We start from the raw sequence: 26,991 nt of genomic DNA, 5'->3' as shown, positions 1-26,991 counted from the left end.
TATCAATGATTGTAATACTTCAAGAGTCAAAGTCAATTCATTCTCCTGGATAATAGTATTTTTCCATAAACATTATTGTAATTTAATACATGAGACTATTTTTTTAGATAAGAATATTATTCAAAAATAAATTTAACCTGGTATTATAGAGCCATGCAATAGGTGACAATTTAAAAGAATGTTGTTTCCACAAGGATGATTAAATGAAAATATTGCCAAAACCAAATGTTGGTGAAGATGTAGGACAACTGAAAGTCTCCTGATGAATGGTAGAGATTCTGAAATTAACATACCCCAATCCTATTACTCAGCAATTCCACTATTTATCTAAGAGAAATGAAAACATATGCCCACCCAGGCAAGACACACGCAAAATGTTGTACAAGAATGTTCATAGCAGGTTTATTCATAATAAACAAAAACTGGAAATAATTCAAATGTCTATCAACAAGAGAATGGATAAACAAAAATGTAGTACATTTTACAATAAACTTCTCAGCAACAAAAATGAACAACTGATTGATATATACAAAAAAACATTAATGAATTGCAAAAGTAATGTTCTGAATGCCAAGACAACTCAATGGGAAAAGAATAGGCCTTCCTAAAAATGATGTTTGGCTGACTGGATATTCATATGCAAAAGAAATAAGGTGGACTCCTATATTATACCATATATAGAAAAAATAACTTAAAATATAACAAAAACTAGAAGGTAACAGCTAAACTAACACTACCCTAGAAGAAAACATAGAATTATAGATAAGTCTTTATGACTTGGATTAGCTAACAGTTACATCAAAAGTCCAAGCAATAGCTGGGTGCAATGACACATGCCTGTAATCCCAGTGACTCAGGAGACTGAGACAAGAGTCTTGTGAGTTCATGGCCAGTCTCTGCAGCTTACAGAGGACCTAAGCAACTTAGCTAGACCCTGTCTTAAAATAATAAAAAGGACTGGGGATGTGACTCAATGATAAAGCTCAATCCACAGTAGAAGGAAGGAATGAAGGAAGGAAGGAATGGATGTATAATTTCAGTACATGGTAAATTTACTCTTTCCATTGTATACTTGTTTTAATTAATTTCAGAGTGATGATTTTAAAATTATAAATTATTGCATTTTGAAATGCTTTCATTGAATTTCCTTGATTGAATTTCAATCATACTGATTTTCATTTTCTTCTGAAAACATTAATTTTTGACTACACTTTCACGTATTAATCTTGATTCATTAGTTTTATAATAGACTGTAGTTATGGTTTTGCTGTTAATATAAGATATAAAGCTCACAAAGAGATAATAGGAAAATTTTTGTTTTGTTTCTCATCTATATACTGAACACCACCTTATGTTATTTGTGTCCTATCCAGTACATTCTTTTCTATCTCTCTTTCTTTCTTTCTATTTTTTAGAGTTTCAGGGTTTTAGATTCAGAGTAGATTTCCACTGATTGATAGTTTTGGGGGTTTTTTGTGTTTGTTTTTTTTTTCCCCCAATTTTACTTGGTGTCTACTGAGTTTCTCTGAATTTGGTATCTTTCTTTTGTTCTAAGTTCCTGGTAAGATAAGGATGGGGAGAAGATAAGAGAAAGAAAAGGCAAGATAAAGAAGGAATGAAGTCTATTTCACACTGCATTGGAATTCTGTGTCTAGTTAGTTTCAATCCCCACCAATGCCTGCATTTCACCACACAGTAATTGAAGATTTCTCAACCAAAATTGAGCATTGAGCTCAACTGTGTAACAGGACATTAAATAGAGACATAGATATTCTTCATTATTTCATTAAGGTTTTATTGCCAAGTCTAGGGAGCACATGCCTATAATCCCAGCTAGCTACTCAGGAGGTGGAGCAAGGAAGATTACAAATTAGAGTGATAGCCTGGGCAATTTAGTGAGACCCCTCACAAAATGCAAAATACAACTTGAAGAAACAAATTTGGTTTTAACTTTTTAAAAAGGAAAAATGCTTGCCTCATATGCACAAGGCCCTGAGTTACATCCCCAGCACCACCAAAAAAATAAAGAGAGCTGGAGATGGGGCTGGGGTTTTGACTTAGTGGAAGAGTGCTTGCCTGGCACATGTGAGGCACTGGGTTCTATCTTCAGCACCATATAAAAGTAAATAAATAAAATAAAGGTATTGTGTCCATCTACAACTAAAAAAAAAGAACAAACAAAGAAAGAAAAACAAAACAGTGTGAGGGGGCTGGGAATGTTGCTCAGCAATAGAGCATCACTGGGTATAATCTCTAATACAAAAAAATAAATAAATAAATAGACATTTCCTATTTCTATGCTCAAAGCAAGTATGCTAAATACAATGTAACACAAGATAGAATGGTTAGGTTCAAATGAAGCACCATAATAATATTTCTTCCAGATAAGAATCCTTGACAGCATAAAAAGGGCTGGGATGTGGTCAGTTGTAAAATATCCTCAGTACCTTAAAAAAAAAAAAAAAAAACGAACAAACCTGGGTCATTGCTAAAAGGCCATGAGAATAATAGAAAATTTACACAGTTTCTGTTTTATTTTGTTTGGGTTCTTTCCCTCTCTTCTAAGAGAGGATGAAATTCAGAACTTCATGTATGCTATGCCCATACTCAACCACCTTTACTACAGAAAACTTACATGCTCTTAACTACTCAGAAGATTATATAATTACAAAATGAAAAAGGTAACGACTGACTTCTGGAGACACTTAGCAGAAATTACCTTAACCTAGTGATAAACCCTAACATCATAATAATGAGATACATGACATCACAAGACACTTAGAAGATCACAAATTCATCTCTGTAAGATTCTTGTTAAAAATGAACAACCTGGGGCTAGGGTTGTGGCTCAGTGGTGGAGGGCTTGGGTTCCGTCTCCAACACCACATAAAATAAACAAATAAAAATAAAGATATTGTGTCCATTTAAAACTTAAAATAAATTAAAAAAAAAAAACAACCCTACCAGGCCATGGAGGTGCCAGCCTATGATCCCAGCTGCTGATGAGACTAAGGCAAGAAGATTCAAGCCAGCATCACCAACTTAGCAAGGCCCTACACAACTTAGCAAGAACCTGTCTCAAAATAAAAAATTAGAAGGGCTAGGGATGTAGCTCAGTTGGCAGAGTGCTTTGCTTCGCATGTGTAAGTCACTGCTTCAATCCTTAGCACCACATAAAATAAATAAAATATAGGCAAGCAGCCATCTACAACTAAAAAAAAAAAAAAAAATTAAAAAAGGGAGAGGGGGACGGGGCTGGGGATATATTCAATAGATAAGGGATCCTGAGTTCAATCCCCAGCACAAACAAACAACCTGAATCTAAGCATGAGCAAACATAAAATAAACCCAGATTGAGAGATGCTACAAAAATAATTGAATGTACTCTGCAAATAACTGACATAGACTACAAAGACAATAACCACATGTAATGTATGATGAGATTATTGTTTGATACACAAGCACTACAAGGACAATGGGGAAAATATGAATAGGGTTCTGATCAGCACACTGAACCAGAGTCGCATCATATGGGATCAGCGTTAACTTCCTTAGTTTCATCATTGTACTGTACTTATGTAAGATGTCCTTGTATGAAGGAAACATATGGTGTAGTATTTAGGTTTAAAGGACATCCTTTCAGAAACTTACTCTCAAGGAATGGATGTGTGTGGGGGTGGGGGTGTATAGAGAAAGAAAAGGAGATATAGTAAACATTTGGGCTGGGGTTGTGGCTGAGCGGTAGAGCTCTTGCCTAGCATGAATAAAGCCATGGGTTTGATCCTCAGCACCACATAAAAAAATTTTAAAAATTAAAAAAAAGAGAAAGTGGCATTAAGTTGAAAAAACATATGTATGTAGTAAACACTTGGGAGACAGAATGAAACATATATGTGAATAATCTGTACTATTGTACAGGTTCCCTTGTTTGAAATTATGTTGATTTTTAAAAATTTTCATAAAATCCATGAAAAAGTAGAATGAAATATTTAAGAATGAACAAAAATAGTAGAAAGCCAAGGGGTTTTCTTGTTTCAGAATTAAGCAAATTTTGCATTTCTTGAGCAATAAATTTGACCTCAGTTTTCATTCCTTCCTTCCTTTTTCTTTTTAGTATTGTGGATTGAACCCAAGTATGCTCTACCACTGATCCACATCCCAAGCCCTTAAATTGCTAAGGGCCTCACTAAATTCCTGTGACTCGTTCTGAAGTTGCAATCTTTCTGCCTCAGCCTCCTCAGCCACTGGGATTGACTGAATCTTTACAGATAAATCAAACAGAAAAATACATTATACATTATTGATATTGTCATTTATCCCCTAAGTATAGCACACATATTAATCTTCAGAATTTTTCCTTAGAAATTTTATTGAGCAGAAATTAACCAGTCAGGCCTTGTACTCTAATCATATCATTCATCATAAAACATTATGTTAAGAAATGTGGCCCAAGTAACTCTTTAACTAAGCCTTGGTCAGCTGGATTACATTTCCAATTAAATGTTCTAACCCACAGATTGGCTGTTTTACACTATCTACTGAGTAAGGACAAACTAGACTTCATGAGTGGGAAAAAAAATTGTTACTTTTAAATAGCTTCCACATGTTTTTTTAAATATTTATTTTTTAGTTTTAGGTGGACACAATATCTTTATTTTATTTTTATGTGGCGTTGAGGATCGAACCCAGTGCCCCGAGCATGCCAGGCAAGCACGCTACCCCTTGAACCACATCCCCAGCCCGCTTCCACATATTTTAATCAACAAATAAATATCCTTACTATATTTATAAAGTTCACCAAAACCTACATTTCAATGTAATATTTTATACTTCCTCATGGCTCTATGAATGCACTACTTCATTTTGAAATTTTACATTTTTTATTTTTCTTTTTTTTTTAAGAATTTTAATATTTATTTTTTAGTTATCGGCAGACACAACATCTTTGTTTGTACGTGGTGCTGAGGATTGAACCTGGACCGCACGCATGCCAGGCGAGTGTGCTACCACTTGAGCCACATCCCCAGCCCACCTTTTTTATTTTTCCAGTGAGACAATGATTGGCACATTCCTTTATCTTCCTTCTTTATTATCACCTGGTGTAGATACAGCAGATCAATTTAATCTGAGTTTATGCAACTATACCTATTTTTAGCAACATGCTAATCTCCTCTAATTAGGAATTTAGTATCTAGAAGCATTAGACATTCTCTCTCTTTTTGGTTGGGGTGGAATGTGGGAGGGTACTGCCAATTGAACCCAAGGGCACTTTTCCACTGAGCAACATCCCTAGACCTGTTTTATTTTGAAACAGGGTCTCCCTTCCCTGCCCAGGATGACCTTAAAATTTAAATCCCCATCTCAGACTCCCTAGTAGTTGTGATGGGCCTGTGCAACCACACCCTTTTGCACTGCATTTTCTCCATGGAAGACCCTAACAGCTAAATATGGATTGGAGAACCAATTTGAAACTTGAATTTTACTGCCACTTGATGCCTTTCACCTGATCTTCAAATCAAAAAATTCTATAAAAATGTAAGAAAAGACAGGTAGTCTCCAAGCATATGCAAGAAACACACCCATGTCCACTCACAAAGGTGGGAAAACTAGACAGATTAAAAGAGACTTGAGCCATCAGTTTGACTAAATTGCAAATTGATGCACTCTAGGACTCAACAAGATTGAGGAGAGGGTTTTTGTTGTTTGGTTTGTTTTTCTTTCAGTACTGGGCACTGAATCCAGAACCTTTTTCTATGGAGATACATCCCCGGTAATTTTTTTTTTTTTTTTTTTTTTTTTTTTTTTGAAGCAGGATCTCACTAAATTGCCAAGGCAAACCAATAACTTTCAATTTTCCTGCATCAGACTCCAGAGTCACTGGAGTTATAGTTGCATGCTGCAGTGTTGGGAGGCTTTGAAAAGATTTTAAACTGTATAGTTTATAATATTAAATTTAATCAATTGTGATTAGGGATGCAACTCTGTATTAGAATATTTGTTCAGCTCATGAAAGGTCCTGGATGTCATTCTTAGTATCCTACCCCACCCAGCCTAGAAATGGAGCTGGGCTTGCTATCACGTTTCTATAGACCCAGCTATTCTGAGATTCTGAGCCTGGGCAACCTAGACAGGCCCTGCCAAAAAAATGATGTTTTTACTACTACTACTACTACTACCACTACCACCACCACCACCACTACCAGAGAAGTTGGCTTTGAACTTGCAATCCCCCTGCCATATCCTCTGGAATTGCTGGGATTATAACAAGTTATGTGCCACTATGCCCAGCCCATGTACTATTCCTCAAATTTCTCTATAGGTTTCAGATTTCTTTTTCATTTTAAATATATCTATAGGGCTGGGGATGTGGCTCAAGCGGTAGCGCACTTGCCTGGCATATGTGCGGCCTGGGTTCAATCCTCAGCACCACATACAAAGATGTTGGGTCCGCCAAAAACTAAAAATAAATAAATATTTAAAATATATATATTTTAGGTGTAGATACACACAATACCTTGATTTTATTTATATTTTTTATGTGGTGCTGGATTAAACTAGTGCCTCACACAGGCCACACAAAAGCTCTATCACTGAGCCCCAACCCAGAGGCCCCAGGTTTCAGGTTTTCAAAGTAAAAACTGAGAAAAATTAATCACATTAAAATAAGTGTACTATATATGTACTTGGATTTCTACACTATCAAAAGTGGACTGACAACTTCAACAAAAGGGATACTTTTTCCTATAGACTCAAATGTCACTACAATAATTTCTATTTTAGGGACTGGGGATGTGGCTCAAGCAGTAGCGTGCTCCCTGGCATGTGTGCTGCCCGGGTTTGATCCTCAGCACCACATACAAACAAAGATGTTGTGTCCGACGAAAACTTAAAAAAATAAATATTAAATCTCTCTCTCTCTCTCTCTCTCTCTCTCTCTCTTAAAAAAAATAATAATAATTTTAAACTTTGCTTTCATTTAAACTTCCAAAGTAAGTTTCTCCCCGCCCAACCCCAACCCCACCCCTTTGTTTTTGTTTGATTGTTTTGGTTTGGTTTCGTTTGGCTTTGGTTTTTACAGTCTTGCTTCAGTTCCAAGGTTGGCACTGAAGTCCTGTGCTCAAGTGATCCTCCAGCTCAGCCTCCAGAATAGGTGGGACTACAGGTGTGCATCACCAGGTCCTGCTTAGAAAAGACATTTTTAAAAAGCCACTGTGGGGACTGGGGTTGTGCCTCAGCTGTAGAGCTCTGGCCTTGCACAAGTGAGGCCCTGGGTTCGATCCTCAGCACCACATAAAATAAAATAAAGATATTGTGTCTATCTACAATCTACTGGGGAGGCTGAGATGGTAGGATTAAGAGTTCAAGGCCTTGGGGCAACATAACAAAACCATAGCTCAAAATAAATAAATGCAATACAAAAAATGAAAAGAAAGCCACTCAGGCAGCAGATGTAACTCAATGCTAGAATATGTACTTAATAGGCCTAAGGCCCTAGGTTTAATCTCCAAAAAACACATGAACAACACACAGCCACTGTTACCTTCAAACTCTTGCATAGGTCATTGTGGTAAACAAATTCTGCTATAAAATCTTTGAAAATATATTTTTTAAAAAAAACATTTTGGTGGCTGGGCTTGTGGCTTAGTGGTATAGTGTTTGCCTAGCACATGCAAGGCCCTAGGTTAAATCCTCAGCACCACATTAAAAATAAATAAAATAAAGGTATTGTGTCCAACTACAACTAAAAAAAAAACATATTTTTGAGCTGGGGTTATACCTCAATTGTTAGAATGCTTGCCTTGCATGCACAAAGCCCCATGGTTCAATCCAGCACCACCCAAAAAAAAAAAAAAAAAAAAAAAAAAAAATCGATACTGAATGACATTCCATTTATAATCTGAAAATGAATAAATACTAGTAAAACTTTTACAAAAATCAAATGAACAATTATTTGGCTATTTGTAATCTAACTTTTTTTTTTTTTTAAGGGGTAGGGCAACTAGGGATTGAGCCCAAGGTTGCTTAACCACTAAATCACATTCCCATCCTCCTTTTGAATATTTTTTTTCTTTTTCTTTTTTTTTTTCTTTTGAGACAGGGTCTCATTAAGTTGCTTAGGGCCTCAATAAATTGCTGACAATGGCTCTGAACTTGCAATCCTGGATTACAAGTGAGCCCACCATATTTTTATGTGACTTTTGAGAATATACTCTACTCAGTACATGAATAACTATCCAGGAGGAAAAGTACACCTCAAAAAAAAGATGAACCCAGCACCATCAAAACAAACACAGTATGAGCTTAAATATTTAAGACATAAGGCATATGTTCTTTCGTAGACTAGGACGAATTTGATATGTTTTTTCTGTTTGTAGCCTGAATGAATTTTCCTCCAGTCTGTCCAACCTCACTTGGCTTTTATTCACTCAGAGTCTCTGGGACCATTCCTAGAAATCGAAGAATGAGGGTTAAGGATGTAGCTTAGTGGCTGAGCACTTGCTTAGACTGATATTTAACCTAACCCCTGAGTTTCATATTGAGAGTGGGGAATGCGGGTGGTGCAGCAGGGGGAACAGAAAAAGAGTAAACGGGAGAAAAAAAAAACACAGAATTGATATGAGTCTTTTATTTATTTGTTTTCTCTGGGGATTGAACCTGGGGCAGTTTACCGCTGAGTTATATCCTCAGTCCATTTTCTTTTGAGATGGGATCTCACTAAATTGCTGAAGATCTTCCTGAAGGTTGCTAGGGCTGGCCTTGAACTTCCTCTTGCCTCAGCCTCCAGAGTTGCTGGATTACAGGCATGTACCACGCAGCCATGGTCTGTTTTGGACATGGGTCTCAAAACATTGGATATATACATGCTTTCATAATAACTGTATGACTGTATGTGAACTGGTTTAGTGAGAAACCCAATCCTGAAATTAATCTGATTCTTTCTAGGCAAAATGCTACACAACAGTTCCTGGGTATGCAAACCAGCAGCCCCATGTGTGCCTTTGATGGTGTGAATAAATACTGCTGTATGAACACATGTGTTTTACAGTTTTTGCCAGTTTATGACATAATGTGCAAATTAAAGGCATTTGTTTAATTAGGAAAAAAAAAATTAAATTTACATGAACCCCTTTGTATTCTCAAATTATTTTCTTCCAATTTACATATTTGCTTGTTCATTGTTTTTTAAGCTGGTATACTCTCAGCACCCACCCACCCCAAATTCCCCAGGCATGGTAGCAGACCTGGAATCCCAGCAGTCAGGAGGCTAACGGGAGGATTTAGAGTTCAAAGGCAACTTCAACAACTTATTGAGGCCTTAAGCAAATCAGCGAGACCCCCGACTCTAAATAAATATTAAAAAGGGCTGTGGATGGGCTTACTGGGTCAATCCCAGGTACAAAAAAAAAAAAAAAAAAATCCCCCTACCTACTGACCCAATACATCCAAATGTCTGTAACACTCTATCAAAATGCCACTTTTTCTCCTCTCCCAAAGATGGTTTAGTATTTAATCAATTAATTCAATTTGCAACATGTTGCTACAAGTAATACAACATGTTGTACAATTACCAGTTTTTTACAAAGTATCATTTTACCAATGATTTCTTTTACTAACTGAAACAATGTTGTAGATAACTGCAGACAACAAAAATCTGTAGCAACTATGTGAATTCCTATTTCTTGTAGCTTAAGGGAATTTAAAATAAACAAGGTATCTCAACTGTATCTAATTTAGTCTTTTTAAATCTGTACTTATATATATATTAAAATTTACAAATTAAAAGAATAGTTCTCACAGATACCAAACACATTTCCTTAAAGGATGTTTTCCCCATCTCCCACTTTTTGTTATTCTTTCCTTCAAAGCATTCACTGCAATTTGGAATTTATTTGTCTTTAAATTTTCTACTTGCCTTTCCTCAGTAGCATTTAATCTCCTGAAGAGCAGGAAACACATTGGTCTTAAATTTTTCCAGTATAGCACCAGCATTTAGTATGGGCTCAAAATATATTTAGTAAATATTAATATTGTTATTCAGAACAGATCCCTTCTGAAACATTTAATAGAGGCTTGGTAATGGTCCTAAATATTTTGAAAATCACTATGTCATGCTAACTGAGAGCATGTACAAATGTGACTCATTTATTTATGATTTGATTCTTTTTAAAACACATTTCCAAATGACATGTAGTTATACTATATGCAACTATCCTGTCCTTTGCTAGTGATACAGGCTTTATGCCCCCCACTCCCCGCATGGCTAGCTCTTCCTCTTTATCAGCATCATCAAGGAAGGAAACAGTGGAGAGCAGGGCTGCTGGTGCAGAACCAGCAGCAAGATCATGTTATTTCTTTTTTCTTAAGACCAGTCTCTGTAGACACTTTCCTGGTTTAAAATTCACTGACATTTCTTTATATTTGTTCACCCAGTTCTTTCAAAGATATTTTATAACCAAATAACTAGAAAATGTACCCTGCCAAGGTCTTCTCCCCAAGATACTCACACTTTTGGTTTTGAGGTGCTTTTTAAATTAAGACACAAATTGCAAATATAGCATAGAGTGTTTTGTTTGTTTGTTTGTATTCCTTTTGGCAGCAGAGGGGATTAAAGGCAGGGTCTTGCAAATGGTGATCAACATTCTACAATGAACCACATCCTCAGCAGTATAGAATTCTTATATAGCATTCACACAGCCTCATTGAATGTTACCATCCTCATAATCATGATTTGGGTCCTCCTCTTGACCCAACAGTAAGTACGGCCCTCCTAGTGACTAGTAATGCTGAATATGTTCAGGTCCACATTCCACCTTCTATACATTCATATGCATTCCAGGAAGCTGACCTGGATGCAGTTCATCAGAAAACTTCCTTTCCCTCTCTATGGCTTCCCATTGGGATTGACCATTGAAAACAGGAGAAGACTGGAGGCCAGGGTTTCATTCCCCCATGACTCCATGTAGAAGTCCCCCTCTAAGAATAACCACAAGAGAAATCTGTGATCATAGCTGGATATCCTGGCCCACAGCAGTAATCCCAGGGACTCTGGTGACAAAAGCAGGAAGATGAAGTTCAAAGCCTGCCTCAGCAACTTAGCAAGGCACTGTCTCAAAATAAAAAATAAAAAGCTGTGTACATAGTTCAGTGGTAGAGCACCTCTTGGTTCAATCTCTGGTTCTGTACAAAATGGAAACAATAACAAAAAACTTTCTCCTTCTGTTCAGCTACCACTCCACCTGAGTTCCTTCCCCCACTCCTCTGCCCTTCCAGCCCAGTCATAATAGCTTTCTGCCTTCTTTAGCCCTGTTACCCTTTACCATCAGTAGCTATTTTTTAAATTCTGCTCACACCTCTAAAATACTCACTTTAGCCAGGCAATGGTGCATGCCTGTAATCCCAGTGGCTCAGGAGACTGAGATAGAAGGATCACAAGTTCGAAGTCAGCCTTAACAATTTAGAGAGGCCCTAAGCAAATCAGTGAGACCCAGCTAAGGACTAGGGGCTGGGGTTGTGGCTCAGTGATAAGTGGCAGAGTGCTTACCTAGCATGTGTGAGGCACTGGGTTTGATTCTTCTGTGTGTGTTTGTGTGTGTGTGTGTTTTTAAAGGGCTAGGGATGTGGCTCAGTGATAAAGCACCCCAGTATAAATACATAAATAAGTAAAATGTTCCCTTTATGAAATTTTGCTCAAATTTCCAACTGATTGTGCCAATTTTCTCCAGGGAAAAGGACTACCAATCAAAGCAAGTTTATATTACCTTAAAAACTGACTTTCTCTAAGGAAATATATCCTCCTAAGTCATCCCCTCTGCCATACACACAAAGTGAAAAATATTAACATAAATGTTTCTTTGAAAAGGAATTCCAAGGCATGTAGTGAAAATCCCCAAGTTCATGAATCATGAACTGAAAACTAGTTCATACTTCTACTGTAGTCAAGAATCAAGCTAGTCAAATGGTGCACATCTGTAATCCTATCTACTCAGGAGGCTGAGGCAGGAGGCTAGCAAGTTAAGTTGCAGGCCATATTTGGAAATTTAGCAAGATCCTGTCTCAAAATAAAAATTCATATCTCTTTATTTTGTATCTGAACCATTGTATCTCAGCAGTAGAGAGCTTGCCTACCATGCATCAGAGAGTAGATTTGATAATTGCTTGTGCGTGCACGCGCGCGCACACACACACAACAAAGTCTTATGTTTTCTTGTACAGCATAGCTAAAAAGTTGCCATCCCTATGTGAAAATAATAATGATTACCACCCAACCCTGCCTCTCATATTTGATATTTGATGCCACGCTGGCCATAAAGCATTAGGAAGGAATCACTTCAGCAAGAGGAAGATTACAAAAAAATAGACATCACTACTTAAAGCTTTAAATTTTGAAGTACAATTGAATGAATATAGGTATACATGTAAATAACAATTTCATTTAGCCTCACTCAGAAACTTAGAGAGGCCCTAAACCAGTTAGCAAGACCCTGTCTCTTAAATATATATATATATATATATATATATATATATATATATATATATATATATGTAAAATGGCTGGAGATGTGGCTCAGTGGTTAAGTGCCTCTGGGTTCAATCCCAGGTACAAAGAGAAAGTGAGGTATGAGACAAAGCAATTTCAACCCTGCAACTGGATTCAATAAGGACGAGGTTCAGAGCCAGAATGGAATAACCCTCAAATTCTATACCCAATTTCCTCAGTGTTGACCAAAATCAAAGAAAGCAGACTGGATCTTTGATTCAATGCCAAAAGCAAGGACAAAGAATTATGAAAAGAGTTCAATTTAGGGCTGGGGATATGGCTCAAGCGGTAGCGCGCTCGCCTGGCATGCGTGCGGCCCGGGTTCGAACCTCAGCACCACATACAAAGATGTTGTGTCCGCCGATAACTAAAAAATAAATATTAAAAATTCTCTCTCTCACTCTCTCTCTCTCACTCTCTCTTTAAAAAAAAAAAAAAAGAGTTCAATTTATAACCTGTAGATTCCCATCACTGAATCTCTAGGGAGAATCCAGGTAGAACATTTAAGTCCTTATGCATTAAAACCTAAACTGATCTAGGTGCAATGATACAGACCTATAATGCCTGAGGCAGGAAAATAACAAGTTAAAGACCAACCTGGGCAACTTAGGGAGAGCCTGATGTTGTTCAGTGGAGCAGTGCCACAAAAGCCACAAAACAAAACCTTAAAAATTCATAGTCTTTTCCTACTCTCCCTCCTTTCTCAAACACACTTGCCATCTTTTTTAGGGGTATATAATATTCTACATCTGTCTAGCTGAATTTTAATCTGAAGGCTTTTAACATTCTTCTGTGCAGAAGAAAAACAAAGCTTGGAAAAGGAGTGAGTGTGTGTGTAAAGTTTTTAAAAATTGAAGTGCCTATATCAAAACATTTCTTTCTCTTAGAGCATTTTCCTTGCCTTCATTACTTTAATAACTAACTATGGAGGGTAAGTAAACAATTCAGTTCTGCTTGCTAGGACAGATGACATACAGCCACTCACAGGTACTTAAAAATAAAAATAAATTAAAAAGAATCCACGATTCCCAAAAGCAACACATGGTATATTTACTTCTCAAATTTATTTCAAGTGACAGGACACTCACAGATTAACATAATAAACAGAACTAAACAGCACTCCCAAAGCTCAATTGCTGTTTCCTAGCAAAGGAGGGAAAAGATTTACTGTCTATTTGTTTCTACATGTAGACTCCTTTTTTTTTCCAAGACTGAAACTATTCTCATGAAAAACTTAATGCTTGAGATAGATTTACCCAATACACAAAGTATATAGAGATCTAAGAAGGACTCCACAGATGAGAGAAGGGAAGGGCGTGAAAGGAGGTAGATGAATCAATATGAAGCAGAAAAACAGAAAGTGGTTAAATTTGTCTTGAAAATAACCACTATTCATTTTGTCCAGACCCCAAGAGAATTTGTACCAAGCAATTTCATTCATTTCACAGTGTCTCGCACATTGCTGACTGTATGGTAAATATGAAATAAATACTTGTTGGTTGATGAAAAATGTACATGCCAACACTGTGTATACACAGGAAACAGAAACTCAAGGTGGTCAGCCAAATTAGAAATCAACACAAGGTTTGGTTCTAATGTGAACGCTTTCACAACTAGGGGGACAAACAAGATAAAATTCTGCCATAGTCATGGTTCAAGATGTTGTTCCTCTTTGAGGCTAAAACTTTATTTGTAAAAGAGAAGTTACAATTAGGTAAAATATTTTAAATTAAATATATACAATGTGATTTTACAAACCAATTTTTTTTATTGCTTGCTATTTCTTCTTGAGTTAAAAATGTTGCTAAAATTTAGAGTAGCAATATGCCACTTGAAAGCTTAAGCACATAAGCACCTATTTGCAAGACTAATGCTAGCCTTGAACTTTTAGTGAAGCCATATGCTTTTAAATTAACCCTTCTAAATACTGTACAAAGCTTATAACATGGATTGTTAGCTTATAACCAAATTAGGTTACTGTTAAATACTCATCAGTCAATCTATAAAATATAAAGAAAACATTCTTATTCCTATAAGCTCTATGAATGCCAAAATTAAAGATGATATAATGAGAATTATATTAAGCAATTATAATCTGGCTGTAAGATCTCTCAAGACTTACACATTTTAAGTTGAACTAAAATCTCTAAGGACCTTCTCTTTGGGAAAATAATCATACATTTTAAAATAGTCTTTAATGGGTGGTCTATTAAAATCACAATGGATCTTAGCTGTCAACTTCAAATAGTACCTTTCTCCTAAAAAGCTTAAGTACACACACCAGCTTAAATACACACACTGTGCAACAACACAAATGCAGATGTTACAAAGGGGGATATAAAGAAAAATGAATTTTATTCACAACACTTTGCATATAAACTTTTCCTTCTGCAGACTTATGGGAGTTGAAAATAAAGGGTGCTAATATGTACATTATGCAGTACATCAGAAAAAAAAAAAAGAAAAAAACTTGAGTGAAAATTAATTAATCTACTAAAAATCTGGGAGAATACACATCCACTGTATTCCATATTTACCTTCAGGTGACAGAAAAAAAAAACTATGAAATGGAAAAAAAAATAAATATTATTTAATCAACAGCTGATTACCTTTAAAACTTTGGGCTTCTTTTCCCTCTGGGGCCTCTTGTTTTCTTTTATAACCTAAAAAAAAAAAAATCAAATTGGAAAATGAGCCTCCATTGAGAGAAAAAAAAAAAATTAGCTCCCACTCCCCCCATTTTTTGACTATTTCTCTGTAAAACTACTTATACCATTTAAAAATCATCAACATGTTTGCTAGGCAGAACCTAAAGATCTTATGTAAAATGTATATTTTAAAGTCACTAAAAAAATTTTTTTTCTATTAAGATGAGGTAGGGAAATACCCTTTTTTCCCCTTAAAGTCTGTCTTAATTAGCCTCTGCATTCTTCACAGCGAAGCCCACGAGGTAGCCATCTTGCTTGCTTCTGCAGAGGAAGCCTCTACAGTGGAACAGTTCTGCAAACTGCTTTTGGTATTATTATCATGGTGTTTAAAGGCAGCCCTGGCCTGCCAGCACTGTAGACGTGCTGGGCATGCCTTTTGCAAAAACAGCCCCACAAAGAGTGCAGCCAATGGCAATGCAGAGCTTAGCAACTCCAAAGTGATCTTCTCAGCCTAGCCCTTCCTAGACAAAGGATCTCCTGTGTGGCTCTGCTCTCACCACAGGACACAGGCAGCCACAAGCTGCGACATGGAGTTCTCTGCAGAGGATCTGGTCGCGCCGAAATCACAGGAGGCTTCAGCAAAAACAATGCACACAAATCCCCCAGGTCGCCACCATTGGATCGATGGTGGAGTCTCCCTGATTAGTAACCTCTTGGTGGCTCTGAGGGTAGGTCTCCATGGGGGAGGGGTGTGCGGTTCGCCCTCCGACATACAGGAGACATAACTAAGCCTAGGGGGGCATTTGGGCTTGCTGAAACTCTGGAAGGTATTGTGCATTTTTACTTTATAAGGCAAGGCGAAATATTGGCGATATTTAAGGCAGGGAGGTTATGTGAGGACAGTGTAGGCTCAGCTGTTGGGCTGCGTGTCTCATTCCTTGGAACCACACCTCTTTGCAGCAGGCGCTCTGCCCAGAAACACAGCAATTTGATTTCTGTCAATAAATGTCCAATGACAAAGGCAGATTAAAAAATAACAATAAAGCCACTTAAAAGGAACAGGACAGGATGAAGACAAGGAGAAGGGGTGGCGTTTTAAAAATACATTTGCCACTGTCTAGAGAGAAAAGATTTCTCTCTCTTGCTATGGACATTTCTGATGACTGTCAATTACAAAGAAATCCCTGATTAACCAGAAGGCAGATTCTGACTTGTACCTGTAGGACAAAAGGGCACTTTTGGCTCCTTTCTCTCCCAAGATCATCAGCTGTCACTGAGCATTTCTCTGCAAAACTGACAAGCGGATGCCCACGTGGAGCCTGCCTGCACACCCGCTTAGTGGTCAGGCACAGCCACTGGCTTCCCAGGGACTAGGAGAGGTACCTGAGCCAGGGATGGAACAAACCATCCACATTCACAAGACCCCCTCACATGGGACTGCCCAGTGGGTGGTAGGCAGGAGAGCTGGCACCATAGTTGACACCTGCCAGACACTGGGAAAGGCAGGAACAGAAAATTCTCCCTCCCATCAGCCCCCTGGTGTTACAACAGTGGAAGCAAAGGACCAAATCAGCAAAGAACTGGAGCAGCAGTGGTGAGCTAGCTGGTCTCAAGGTCACTGCCAAAAAGCAGTGCAGAGACCAGTCACAATCACGTCACAGCTACCTTGACAGCTGCACAGATCTTGGGAAGATAGCTCCAGTTCCAGCCTCGCAGAGCCAAAGTTTCAGCAGCCCATTTGGAGGATTGGCAGGATGGTTTGCCTGGCTCCTGAGCCAAAGAAGGGTTTTCCACTTGCAGTTGGATTCAGAACAGATTCCCACAACCAAAAATTGGGTACAGAGTGAGGGCCGGAAAGCCTGCGTTTCATAACCCTTGGTTCCTCGCCTTTCAGTTTGCCACGAAAGCACGCTTTGCTTGTTGAATTGTGAAGTCCAACCTGCCTTGTTTTCCCACTTACTCTTTTGGAGCTGGGAATTGAACTCAGTGTGACATGCATGCTCCTCCAGTGAGCTATATCCCCAGCCATTATTGCACTTTTAAACTAGCTCTCTCAACCACCCATCCTCAAAATTTTTATTTTCTTTATATATATTTAGTTTTTGATGGACACAACATCTTTATTTGTATGTGGTGCTGAGGATCAAACCTAGCTCCCCGCGCATGCCAGGTGAGCACGCTACTGCTTCAGCCACATCCCCAGCCCCCCTCAAAATTTTTAATCAGTTCCTGTAAGGGAAAAAACCTACTGGGTGTGGTGTTCTCAGGTCTTCCTTAAACACTTGTATCAACACCAGTGGATTCTGACTTAACCACATCCACCAGTATAAACACATTAACCAAGCCCATACTACCTCCAAGAACTTCTCTGTGAGGAATGAAGCAGCCATAAAACAGGATCAAATACACTAAGGTTTCAAATACACCATGCTTTTGAAAACAGGTTTAAAGTCTGGTGCAGTGGTACATGCATATAATTCCTACGGCTCAGGAGGCTGTGGCAGGAGGATTGCAAGTTCAAAGCCAGCCACAGCAAAAGCCAGGTGCTAAGTAACTCAGTGAGACCCTGTATATGTCCAGCTCTAATAAAATACAAAATAGGGCTGGGGATGTGGCTTAGTGGTTGAATACCCTGAGTTCATCGCCAGTGCCAAAAAAAAATTTTTTTTCTAAATATTTCTTAGTTGTCAATGGACCTTTATTTTTTTGATATGTGGTGCTGAGAATAGAACCCAATGCCTCACAAATGCTAGGCAAGTACTCTACAACTGTGCCAGAACCCTAGCTGCCCCCTTCTCTTAATTTTTTTAAAAGGTTTTAAAAATAGATGTTAGCTTAATCTGTTTTCATTTTTTTTTTCAGGCCTTTTTTTTTTCATTGTAAAATATATGTAAACTGAGCATCATGGCACATGCCTATTAATTTCAGTGACTTGGGAGGCTTAGGCAAGAGGATCTAAGTTCAAGGCCAGCCTCAGCAACCCAAGGAGACCCTGTCTCAAAAACAAAAAGGGCTGGGGATGTAACTCAGTGGCAGTGCACCCATGGGTACAATCCCGAGTAATGAAAAATAAATAAATAAAATATATGTAATATAAAATTTATCATTTAATCTATTTTTCCAGTATAATTTGGTAAGATTAAGGGCTGGGGTTGTGGATCAGTGGTAGAGTGCTCACCTAGCATGCACAAGACTGGGTTCGATTCTCAGCACCACATAAATGTAAAATATTGTGTCTACATAAAAAACTAAAAAATAAATATTAAAAAAAAAGATTAAATATGTTCACAATGTCGTACAGCCATTTCCACACCTCTTTTAGTCACTCAAACATTAGATCTACCTATTCTCCTCCATTTGTCATTTTGGGGGCTATCAGTTTGTAAAAATGTCTGGTTTTGAAAGAAACCAGGGCATGGGGTGGTGGCTCAGTGGTAGAGTGCTTTCCTGGCATGTGTGAGGAACTGGGTCCAATCCTCAGCACCACATAAACATAAATTGTGTCCATATTTTTAAAAAATATTTAATAATAATAATAATAATAAGAAGAAGAAGAAGAAGAAGAAGAAGAAGAAGAAGAATTGATCATGCCTTTTATCAGAGATTTGATTTTTTTCCCCCAGTGGGAATTGAATTCTAGGCCTCCTGAATGCCAGCCAAGTGCTCTATTACTGAGTACATGTCCAGCTCTTTTTACTTATTTATTTTTATTATTTTGAGATAGGATCATGCTAAACTGCCCCGGCTGTCTTCAAATCTGTAATTCTCCTCCCGCAGCCACCCCAGTAGCTTGAATTAGAGTCATGTGCCATGATGCTAACCCCTATCAGAGACTTTGAACCACATTCCCAGCCCTTTTTATTTTGAAACAAGATCTTGCTAAATTGCTAACAAAGGCTTTGAACTTGTGATTCTCCTGCCTTAACCTCCAAAGTCACTGTGATTACAGGTGTAGGTTACCACACCCACCTCCTATCAGAGACTTTTTCAAATTAGTTTGGTTTCACTTCTTGTGACACACAAAAAAACAAAAGACTGACAATAGAGAACCATCCTGGGTGATTGGGTTTAAGCAAAGCCTTAGTACAGCTATTCCCTGGTTTCCCTCTAAGGCTACAATATTCCTATATCCTTTCAAGGAGCCAGGTCCACCAGTATCCACTCCCTTCTCTGCAGAAGTCCTGTCTCCTGTTGGTTAAAGAAGTTCCTTTTTTTTTTTTTTTAAAGGGACAGGGGTGTTGGTGATTGAATCCAGGGCCAGCAAATGCTCTACCACTTAACCACACCCCAGTCCTAATAATTTTGCTTCTTATTACTAGTCTGGTTTGTATAAAAATCATTTTATTTTATTTTCTTCCTACCTTCCTTTCTTTCTTTCCTTTATTCCCCCTCTGTTTTTAAAAGAAGTCTGGTCCCATGTGGTGGTACACGCCTGTAATGCCAGCAACCATCAAGGCTGAGGCAGGAGCTCAAATTCAAAGCCAGCCTCAGCAATGTAGAGAGACCTTGTCTCAAAAGAAAAAAAATAAAGACTGGAAATGTAACTCAGTAGTAGAGCATCCCTGGGTTCAATCCCCAGTACCAAAGAAAAAAAATAACAGGTAGGGTGAAAACACCAGCATCTCCAAACCAAATCCTCTAAATAAGTTTGAAACTAAAATTTAAACAATTGTGTTATTGTTCAGATTTACATGAAAAAAGTGCTTCACCTATCTTTGTTTGCTTACAAAGTGGTGGTGGCAGGGAGTGGCTGGGGATTGAACCCAGGGATGTTCTACCAACAAGTTAAATCCACAATCTATTCTATTTTTTATTTTTAGAAAGAATCTTGATAAATTGCTGAGGCCTCACAAAATAGCTAAGGCTGGACTTGAACTTATGATCCTCTTGCCCCTGTCTCCCAAAGTCAAAGGAATTACAGGAGTGCTATACTAAACATTCTCTCAGTCACTTACCATGCATGTGATAAATGAAAGTTGTTTCACATGTTTTGAAAAGAAAGCATTACTATTTACTCCTGGCTCATTCAGCAGAAAATACTATCTTATACAAGATCAATGTTCTCGGTGGGATAAAAATCTTAAGGTGCTATTAACTTTACTGCACCTAATTTCCAATTGGTGCAATTACAACAATGGAGAACTGTGGCTGTCACTAATTAATAAAACTATGTACAAGTGAACAAAATAGTGAGCAATTAAAACTCATTTTGTGTAAAAATTGGAGATCTTCACAGCACCCAATATTTTAGGCCAATGGAAACTTTCCTAGATAAATCTACTATCAAACAAGATTGCTGCAAGAGATAAGACACAAACTCCACCACACCATCCTAACATCATCTTATATTTATGAATTTTAAAAGAACATAAAATTTTCATTTGTAGTGATAATGGAATTGGTAATTTGGAACAACTCTCTGGCCAGAGATAATTTAAAAAGCTGGGCAAAATATAAAATCATCTGCTTGAGGGAATGGGAAGAGTGAAATATTACCATGGTACTCAAGAATTACTAGACCATGATTCAGAGGTGAATGAGGACTAGGGAAGGAAATACAGTAAGTGAAAAATAGGTACAAAGATAGTGAAAGGAAAACATTGAAGTTGAAAGTATTTGATTCATGTTTAAAATCTTTTATAGCTGAGTACCTGGAGTCCAGGTTATTCAGGAGGCTGAGGTAAGAGGATGGCTTAAACCCAGGAGTTGAAGTCCAGCCTGAGTAACATAGCAAGGCGCGCTCTCGTGCGCTCTCGCTCTCTCGCTCTCGCGCTCTCGCGCTCTCTCTCTCTCTCTCTCTCTCTCTCTCTTGTTGTTGATGTTTTTGTACCAGGGACTGAACCCAGGGGCATTAACCAGCACCTCACAAACATTTTCAAAAAACTCCACATCATGTACAATCACAAGAATGGGATCCTAATTAGAATAAATTATACTCCATGTATGTATGTCAAAATACACTCTACTGTCAGGAATGTCTAAAATAAAGAAAAATAAACTTTAAAAAATTTAAATTGCATTTCTGTGAAATAAACCTGTAAGATTCTTTTCCTTTCTTTTTTTCCCTTCTTTTTTTTTCTTTCTTTCTCTCTCTCTTTTTTTTTTTGCTTGTTTGTTTTGCTTGGTTTTTTGGTGGTGTTGGAGGTTGTATCCAGGGGTGGTCTTCTACTGAGCAACACAACACCCCCAGTTCTTTTCATTTTGTATTTTAAGATCAGGTCTTGTTAAGGGGCTCCTTCAGCTGCTGAGGCTGACCTCAAAGTCGGGATCCTCTTGTGTCATCTTCCTGAGTCTCTGGGATTATAGGTGTATGCACTACACCCAGCTGAACCTAGGATTCCTTCCAAGTTCCACAATCTAAAAGACTGCAGTAGTACTCTCCCCATAGTTATCCCTTAACCAGGCCAACTGTTGATTGCACTCCTATCCATCCTGTCTGGGCCCTAAACTCCTATCCATCCTGTCTGGGCCCGGGTTCGATCCTCAGCACCACATTAGGGACATGGGGAATGCCTTCCAAACCAAATCCTCTAATCCTGCTTCAACTCTATGGCCCTAGACAATTTACCAAGTCTCGATAAGCCTAAAAGTCTCGATTCATAAATTGGGGGCAGAATATACATTTCATAAGACTGCTGTTAGATTAAATGAGACACCATATGCCAGATATTACTACATGCAGAAGGAAAGAGAAAAAATAATTTGAGCCAATTCAATCAAATCAGTGAGGTTTCTATAGAATAAAGAGTAAAATTCACTTTTTGGATTACAAAAATGAAAAGAAATTCAGCTCAAGCAACTAGATAAAAAAATGAAATATAGAATTACTCAAAATTGAAAACTTTGTTTCAAACATTAGCAAAAATGTGAAAAGATATCATAAAGAGAAAATACTTGGGGCTGGGAACGGTGGTACACACCTGTAATCCTAGAGGCTCAGGAGGCTAAGGCAGGAGGATCAAAAGTTCAAAGCTGGGGCTGGAGTTGTGGCTCAGTGGTAGAGCACTTGCCTTGCATACATGAGGCACTGGGTTCGATCCTCAGCACCACATAAAAACAAACCAATAAATAAATAAAATAAAGATATTCTGTCCATCTATAACTAAAAAGAATTTTGAAAAAAAAATTCAAAGCCAGCCTCAGCAGTTTAACCAGGTGCTAAGCAACTCAATGAGACCCTGTCTCTAATAAAATACAAAATAGGGCAAGGGATGTGGCTCAGTGGTAGAGTGCCCCTGAGTTCAATCGCTGGCACCCTGTCAAAAAAAGAGAGAAAATACTTGGAAATTAAATATTTTAAAAGGGGTAAAAAAAATCCACAATACATAAAGAATTCTTGACAGTCAAGGACAAAAATATTTTTTTTGGGGGGGGAGGGCGGTTTAGAGATTGAACCCAGGGCTTGAATGCTAGGCAAGCATGCTACCACTGAACTACATCCCCAACCACAATTAACTAATTTAAGGAATAGGTGAAGAGCAAGATATGTCTCCATATAGAAATGGCCTATTAGCATAAAAAAAGGTAACTCAACTGCATGAACTATTAGAGAAATACAAATCAAAACCAGAGTTAAGACAGCTTGGTGGCAGGCAGAGGTAAGAAGGTCAAAAGTTTGAGGCCAACCCAGGAAAACTTAGCTAGAGACACTACTTCCAAATAAGAAATAAAAGGGGCTGGTGATGTAATTCAGTGGTAAAGCACCCCTGGATTAAATTCTCAGTGGCAAAAAATACTTGTTTAATTCATTTTTAAAAGTGGAAACTTCCGATGAATGGAAAGACAAATTTTTAATGAGTGATACATGAAATATTCTGAGCCATCAAATACAGCAGAGTGCTGAAACATGGCAGGTGAATGATCTTTGAAACATGCTAAGTAGGATTGAAGATGTGGTGGAGCATGAGCCTAGCATGTGTGAGGCCCTGGGTTCAATCCCTAGTGCTAAAAAAGCTAAGTGAATGCATACAACCAAAGATATGAAAAATTGTGCTCTATATATGTAATAAGAATTGTAATGCATTCTGCTGTCAAATATAAATTTAAAAAAGACAGGAAAAAAGGTGGATCAGTAGAGACAAAAAGCAGATTAGTAGTTATCAGAGAATGGGGCGCAGGAGAACTGGAAAATGCTACATAATAGTACTAGGTTTCTATAGGGAGTAATGAAAATGTTCTAGAATTGAATAATGGCAATGACTGCACACCATGGAAATACAGATTACTGAATTTTGAGCTGAACACAGCAGAGCACACCTACAGGATTACAATCCGAGCTACTCAAGTGGTTGAGGCAGGAGAATTGCAAATTTGAGGCGAGCTTATGGGATCACTGAGATCCTGTTTCAAAATAAAAATAAAAGGGCTGGGGATGCAGCTCAGTGGTTGAGTGCCTCTGAGTTCAATGCCTGGTACCCTCCATAAATAAATAAATAAATAAATTTTTAAAAGGCTGGGGGCCATACCTCAGTGGTCCAGTGCTGCTGAGTTCAATACCAATTACCACAAATAATAATAATAATAGTAGTAGTAGTAGTAGTAGTAGCAATAATATTGGTTATTTATTTTTTTGTGGTAGTAGTAGTAATAATAATGATTATTTAATTCTTTTGTGGTAGAAAGGGCAACTCTAATACTTGCTATTTGTGCAAAATTAAACACATTTTTTTAAGAGTTTATTCTTAGTCTTCGAACTGAGAATCCTCAAAAGGCCCTGGGTTCAATCTACAACACAAAAAACAAAAATATAAGAATCCTAGTCTAGACCCTCATTAAATATTAGTTTCTGTCCTCCTTTATCAGCTTCCTATGTTTCAAGTGGAAGAAAGCTGAATTTTGTTAAAATTTATCCACTATGAAGACAGAGACCTGTGGTTGTTGGTTCTTTACAAAGGAAAAGAAAAAAAAGGTGGAATACTGTTTTGTTCTGTTTTCCCTGTTATATTGATTTTTGCTTTATGGTCTCAGTGTGAACAGGAAGGGTTTCTCAAAAATTAGGGTTAGGTAAATAATGAGAGCTATTTAGTTTCTGTCTCCCAGTAGACAAAATCTCCCTGTAATTCTGATATTAGCTTTTGTTTTTAATTGACACTGTACTAGGGATTGAAATCAAGGATGTTCTACCCCTAAGTACCATCCTTGACCCCTTTTCTTTTCTTTCGTTTTTCTTTTTTTTTTTCCTCAGACAGGATATCTCACAAAATTGTTGAGGCTGGCCTCAAACTTGCTATACTCCGGCCTCAGCCTCTGAGCTTTATTAACTCTTAGACAAATTACACATGCACAAACAAACTTGTCTCTAAATCTAACCTATACTCATTCTACCAGAAATCCCACAGCTTGGATAAACTGTGACCTTCTACTATATTGTACTCCTATTTCCTCCTGCCTTGACCCAACATTTGCTCTGTAACAGAAAACTCACCACAAAATGGTACTGTGTATGAAATATGATATACAAATAAGCTCTATAGTGTAAATGTGTAGAATACACCAGAAACACCAAAACCCTCTCATTACATAAGAACAAGAAAACAACTGGGACATGGTCCTCTCACTAGAAACCACAACTATAATTCTGAATCACATGGGAACAGAAAACCAATTCATTCATAATGTATCTTAAACCTCCAACATCTGCAGGAAAAATGCTCAGTAGATTACTAAGAAATGGCGTATCCTGGATACTTCTGAGGACTTCAGTTATTTTCCTCTAAATAGCATGAATAAGGTGGCAAGAGGGAAAAACAGGTGAAAGTAATGAGATGAATACACAAACCTCTTCAAGGATATAACAATACCAGCATTTTAAGCAACTACCATGTAGCAGGTTCAGCAGCAGATTCTTTTACACATCATCTCTGCTCCTTCCTTAGCTTCCTGCTTCACAATAGGACATTCTCAATGGTACAAGTAGGTCCATCTCACAATGATACCACGGGGGAAGGCTGAACTGTCACTGTCTTTCCCTTTAACAAAATGGTTGTCAGTGCTCTTTTTTGTTTGTTTTGTTTTTGCTTCTAGGGATGCAACACCAGGACCTCCCACAAGTGAGGCAAGTGCCCTACCACTGAGCTACATCCCAGCCAAAGCAGTTGTCAACTGTATTCCATTAAAGCCTGAAGAAAGCCCCATGGTTCTTTCACTTTGGGGAGTGCGGAATATGATTTATATTTCTCTGAAACCTAATAAAAACTATGGACCAACATCTCTCCAGGAAAATGCATACTACAAACAATTTATTGCATTTGGACCCCAAGGTGCACACCTGTAATCCCTGAGACTCTGGAGAATGAGACAAGAGGATCACAAGTTCAAGGACAGTCTCAGCAATTTAGTGAGACCCCAAACAACTTAGGGAAAACCTGTCTCAAAATAAAAAATAAAAAACCAGGCCTGGGGCTGTGGCTCTGTGGTAAAGCACTTGCTTTGCATGTGTGGGGCAGTCGGTTCAATTCTCAGCACCACATATAAATAAATGAATAAAATAAAGGTCCATCCAAAACTTAAAAAATATTTTTAAAAATAAATAAATAAATAACGAGGCTAGGGTTGTGGCTCAGTGGTAGAGTGCTTGCCCGGAACGTGCGAGGCTCTGGGTTCGATCCTCAGCACCACGTAAAAATAAATAAATAAAATAAAGGTATTGTGTCCAACTACAATTGAAAAATAAATATTTTTCAATCAAGTCTCCCTGGGCTCAATGCCTGGTACCAAAAAGAAAAAAAAAGGGCGGGGGGAGGTGGGCTTGGGAACTTGGCCCAGCAGTCAAGCATTCCTGGGTTCAATCCCCAGTTCAAAAAAGGAATTTTTTTCTACATAATTTTTTTTTCTTTTTCTCTTTGTTTTTATATGTTGGTGAGGATCGAACCCAGTGCCTCATATGTGATAGGCAAGTGCTCTACCACTGAGCTACAGCCCAGCCCCTTTTCATAGTTTTGAGGCAGTGGTATGGGCACTGAAGTCCATCCAGATCCAGCACCTTTAATGTGGTTGCTTTTGTTCCTATTTTTGTTTGTTGAAAGGAATGGGAGAGTCAGGAGTCTCACTGCCCTCATCATCTGGATCCTGTGTCAGCCTCCTAAGTAGTTGGGACTACAGTCATGTGCCCCTGCTGGAGCTCTGTGAAGTTGTGTTTTTATGATTTCCAAAACACCGTGTGAAAGATGGGTGCTGGTGTCATTTACACTAGGATCAAGTTAGTCCTAGGAATGCTTGTACACGGAACAAAAACATGTGGCAAGTTTAGCAGTACTAAAGCACTAATATAATACTAGTCATTTTCAAATTCTGATTTTCCATGGTAGCTAAAAATATACCAAATACCTAATCTGATCTGGCTAGTATCCAGTCATTAGTTAGATTTACTGAAATGCTAGCTTAATCACCTTTGTAAGGGCTTTGGTAAGATGTGTGTGTGGTGGGGTGTTTGTTTGTTTGGTACCATGGATTGAACTTAAGGATGTTCTACCACTAAGCCAAGTTGCTTAGGCTGGCTTTGAATTTGTGATCCTCCTGCCTCAGCCTCCCAAGCCACTGGGATTACAGGCAGGTACCTGGCTTTCATAAGATGTTTAACAAAAAGAATCTAACAACTACAGAGTTGCTTTTACCTTCCTTTTGTTGTTGTTTGTTTTTAGTAATGAGGATTGAAATCAAGAGTTCCTTACCAAGATCTACACCTCCAGTCCTTTTTAGTTTTTGAGACATGGTCTCCCTAAATTACTGAGTGTCTCAGTAAATTACACAGACTTGCCTGAACTTCCAGTCCTCTTGCCTCAGTCTCCTGAGTTGCTAGGTAAAAAA

The 26,991-nt window shown here is 38.0% G+C and overlaps 1 protein-coding gene across 5 annotated transcripts in view; it reads right to left on the bottom strand.

The window, feature by feature from the left end:
- The window catches only part of Tet1 (tet methylcytosine dioxygenase 1), a 104,675-nt gene that overhangs the window by 61,995 nt on the left and 15,689 nt on the right, over nt 1-26,991 (bottom strand). For 4 of the 5 annotated variants that reach the window (XM_076834681.1, XM_076834683.1, XM_076834684.1 and 1 more), the window contains exon 2: nt 15,148-15,201. The exons of the other annotated variant lie outside the window; for it this stretch is intronic. In XM_076834681.1, coding sequence (XP_076690796.1) covers nt 15,148-15,201 — 54 coding nt within the window. The remainder of the gene's footprint in view (nt 1-15,147; nt 15,202-26,991) is intronic. 5 annotated transcript variants of the gene reach the window in all.

Source organism: Callospermophilus lateralis, chromosome 15 (genome assembly GCF_048772815.1).
Source record: "Callospermophilus lateralis isolate mCalLat2 chromosome 15, mCalLat2.hap1, whole genome shotgun sequence".
NCBI lineage: Eukaryota > Metazoa > Chordata > Mammalia > Rodentia > Sciuridae > Callospermophilus > Callospermophilus lateralis.
This window is presented reverse-complemented; position numbering and strand designations above follow the sequence as displayed.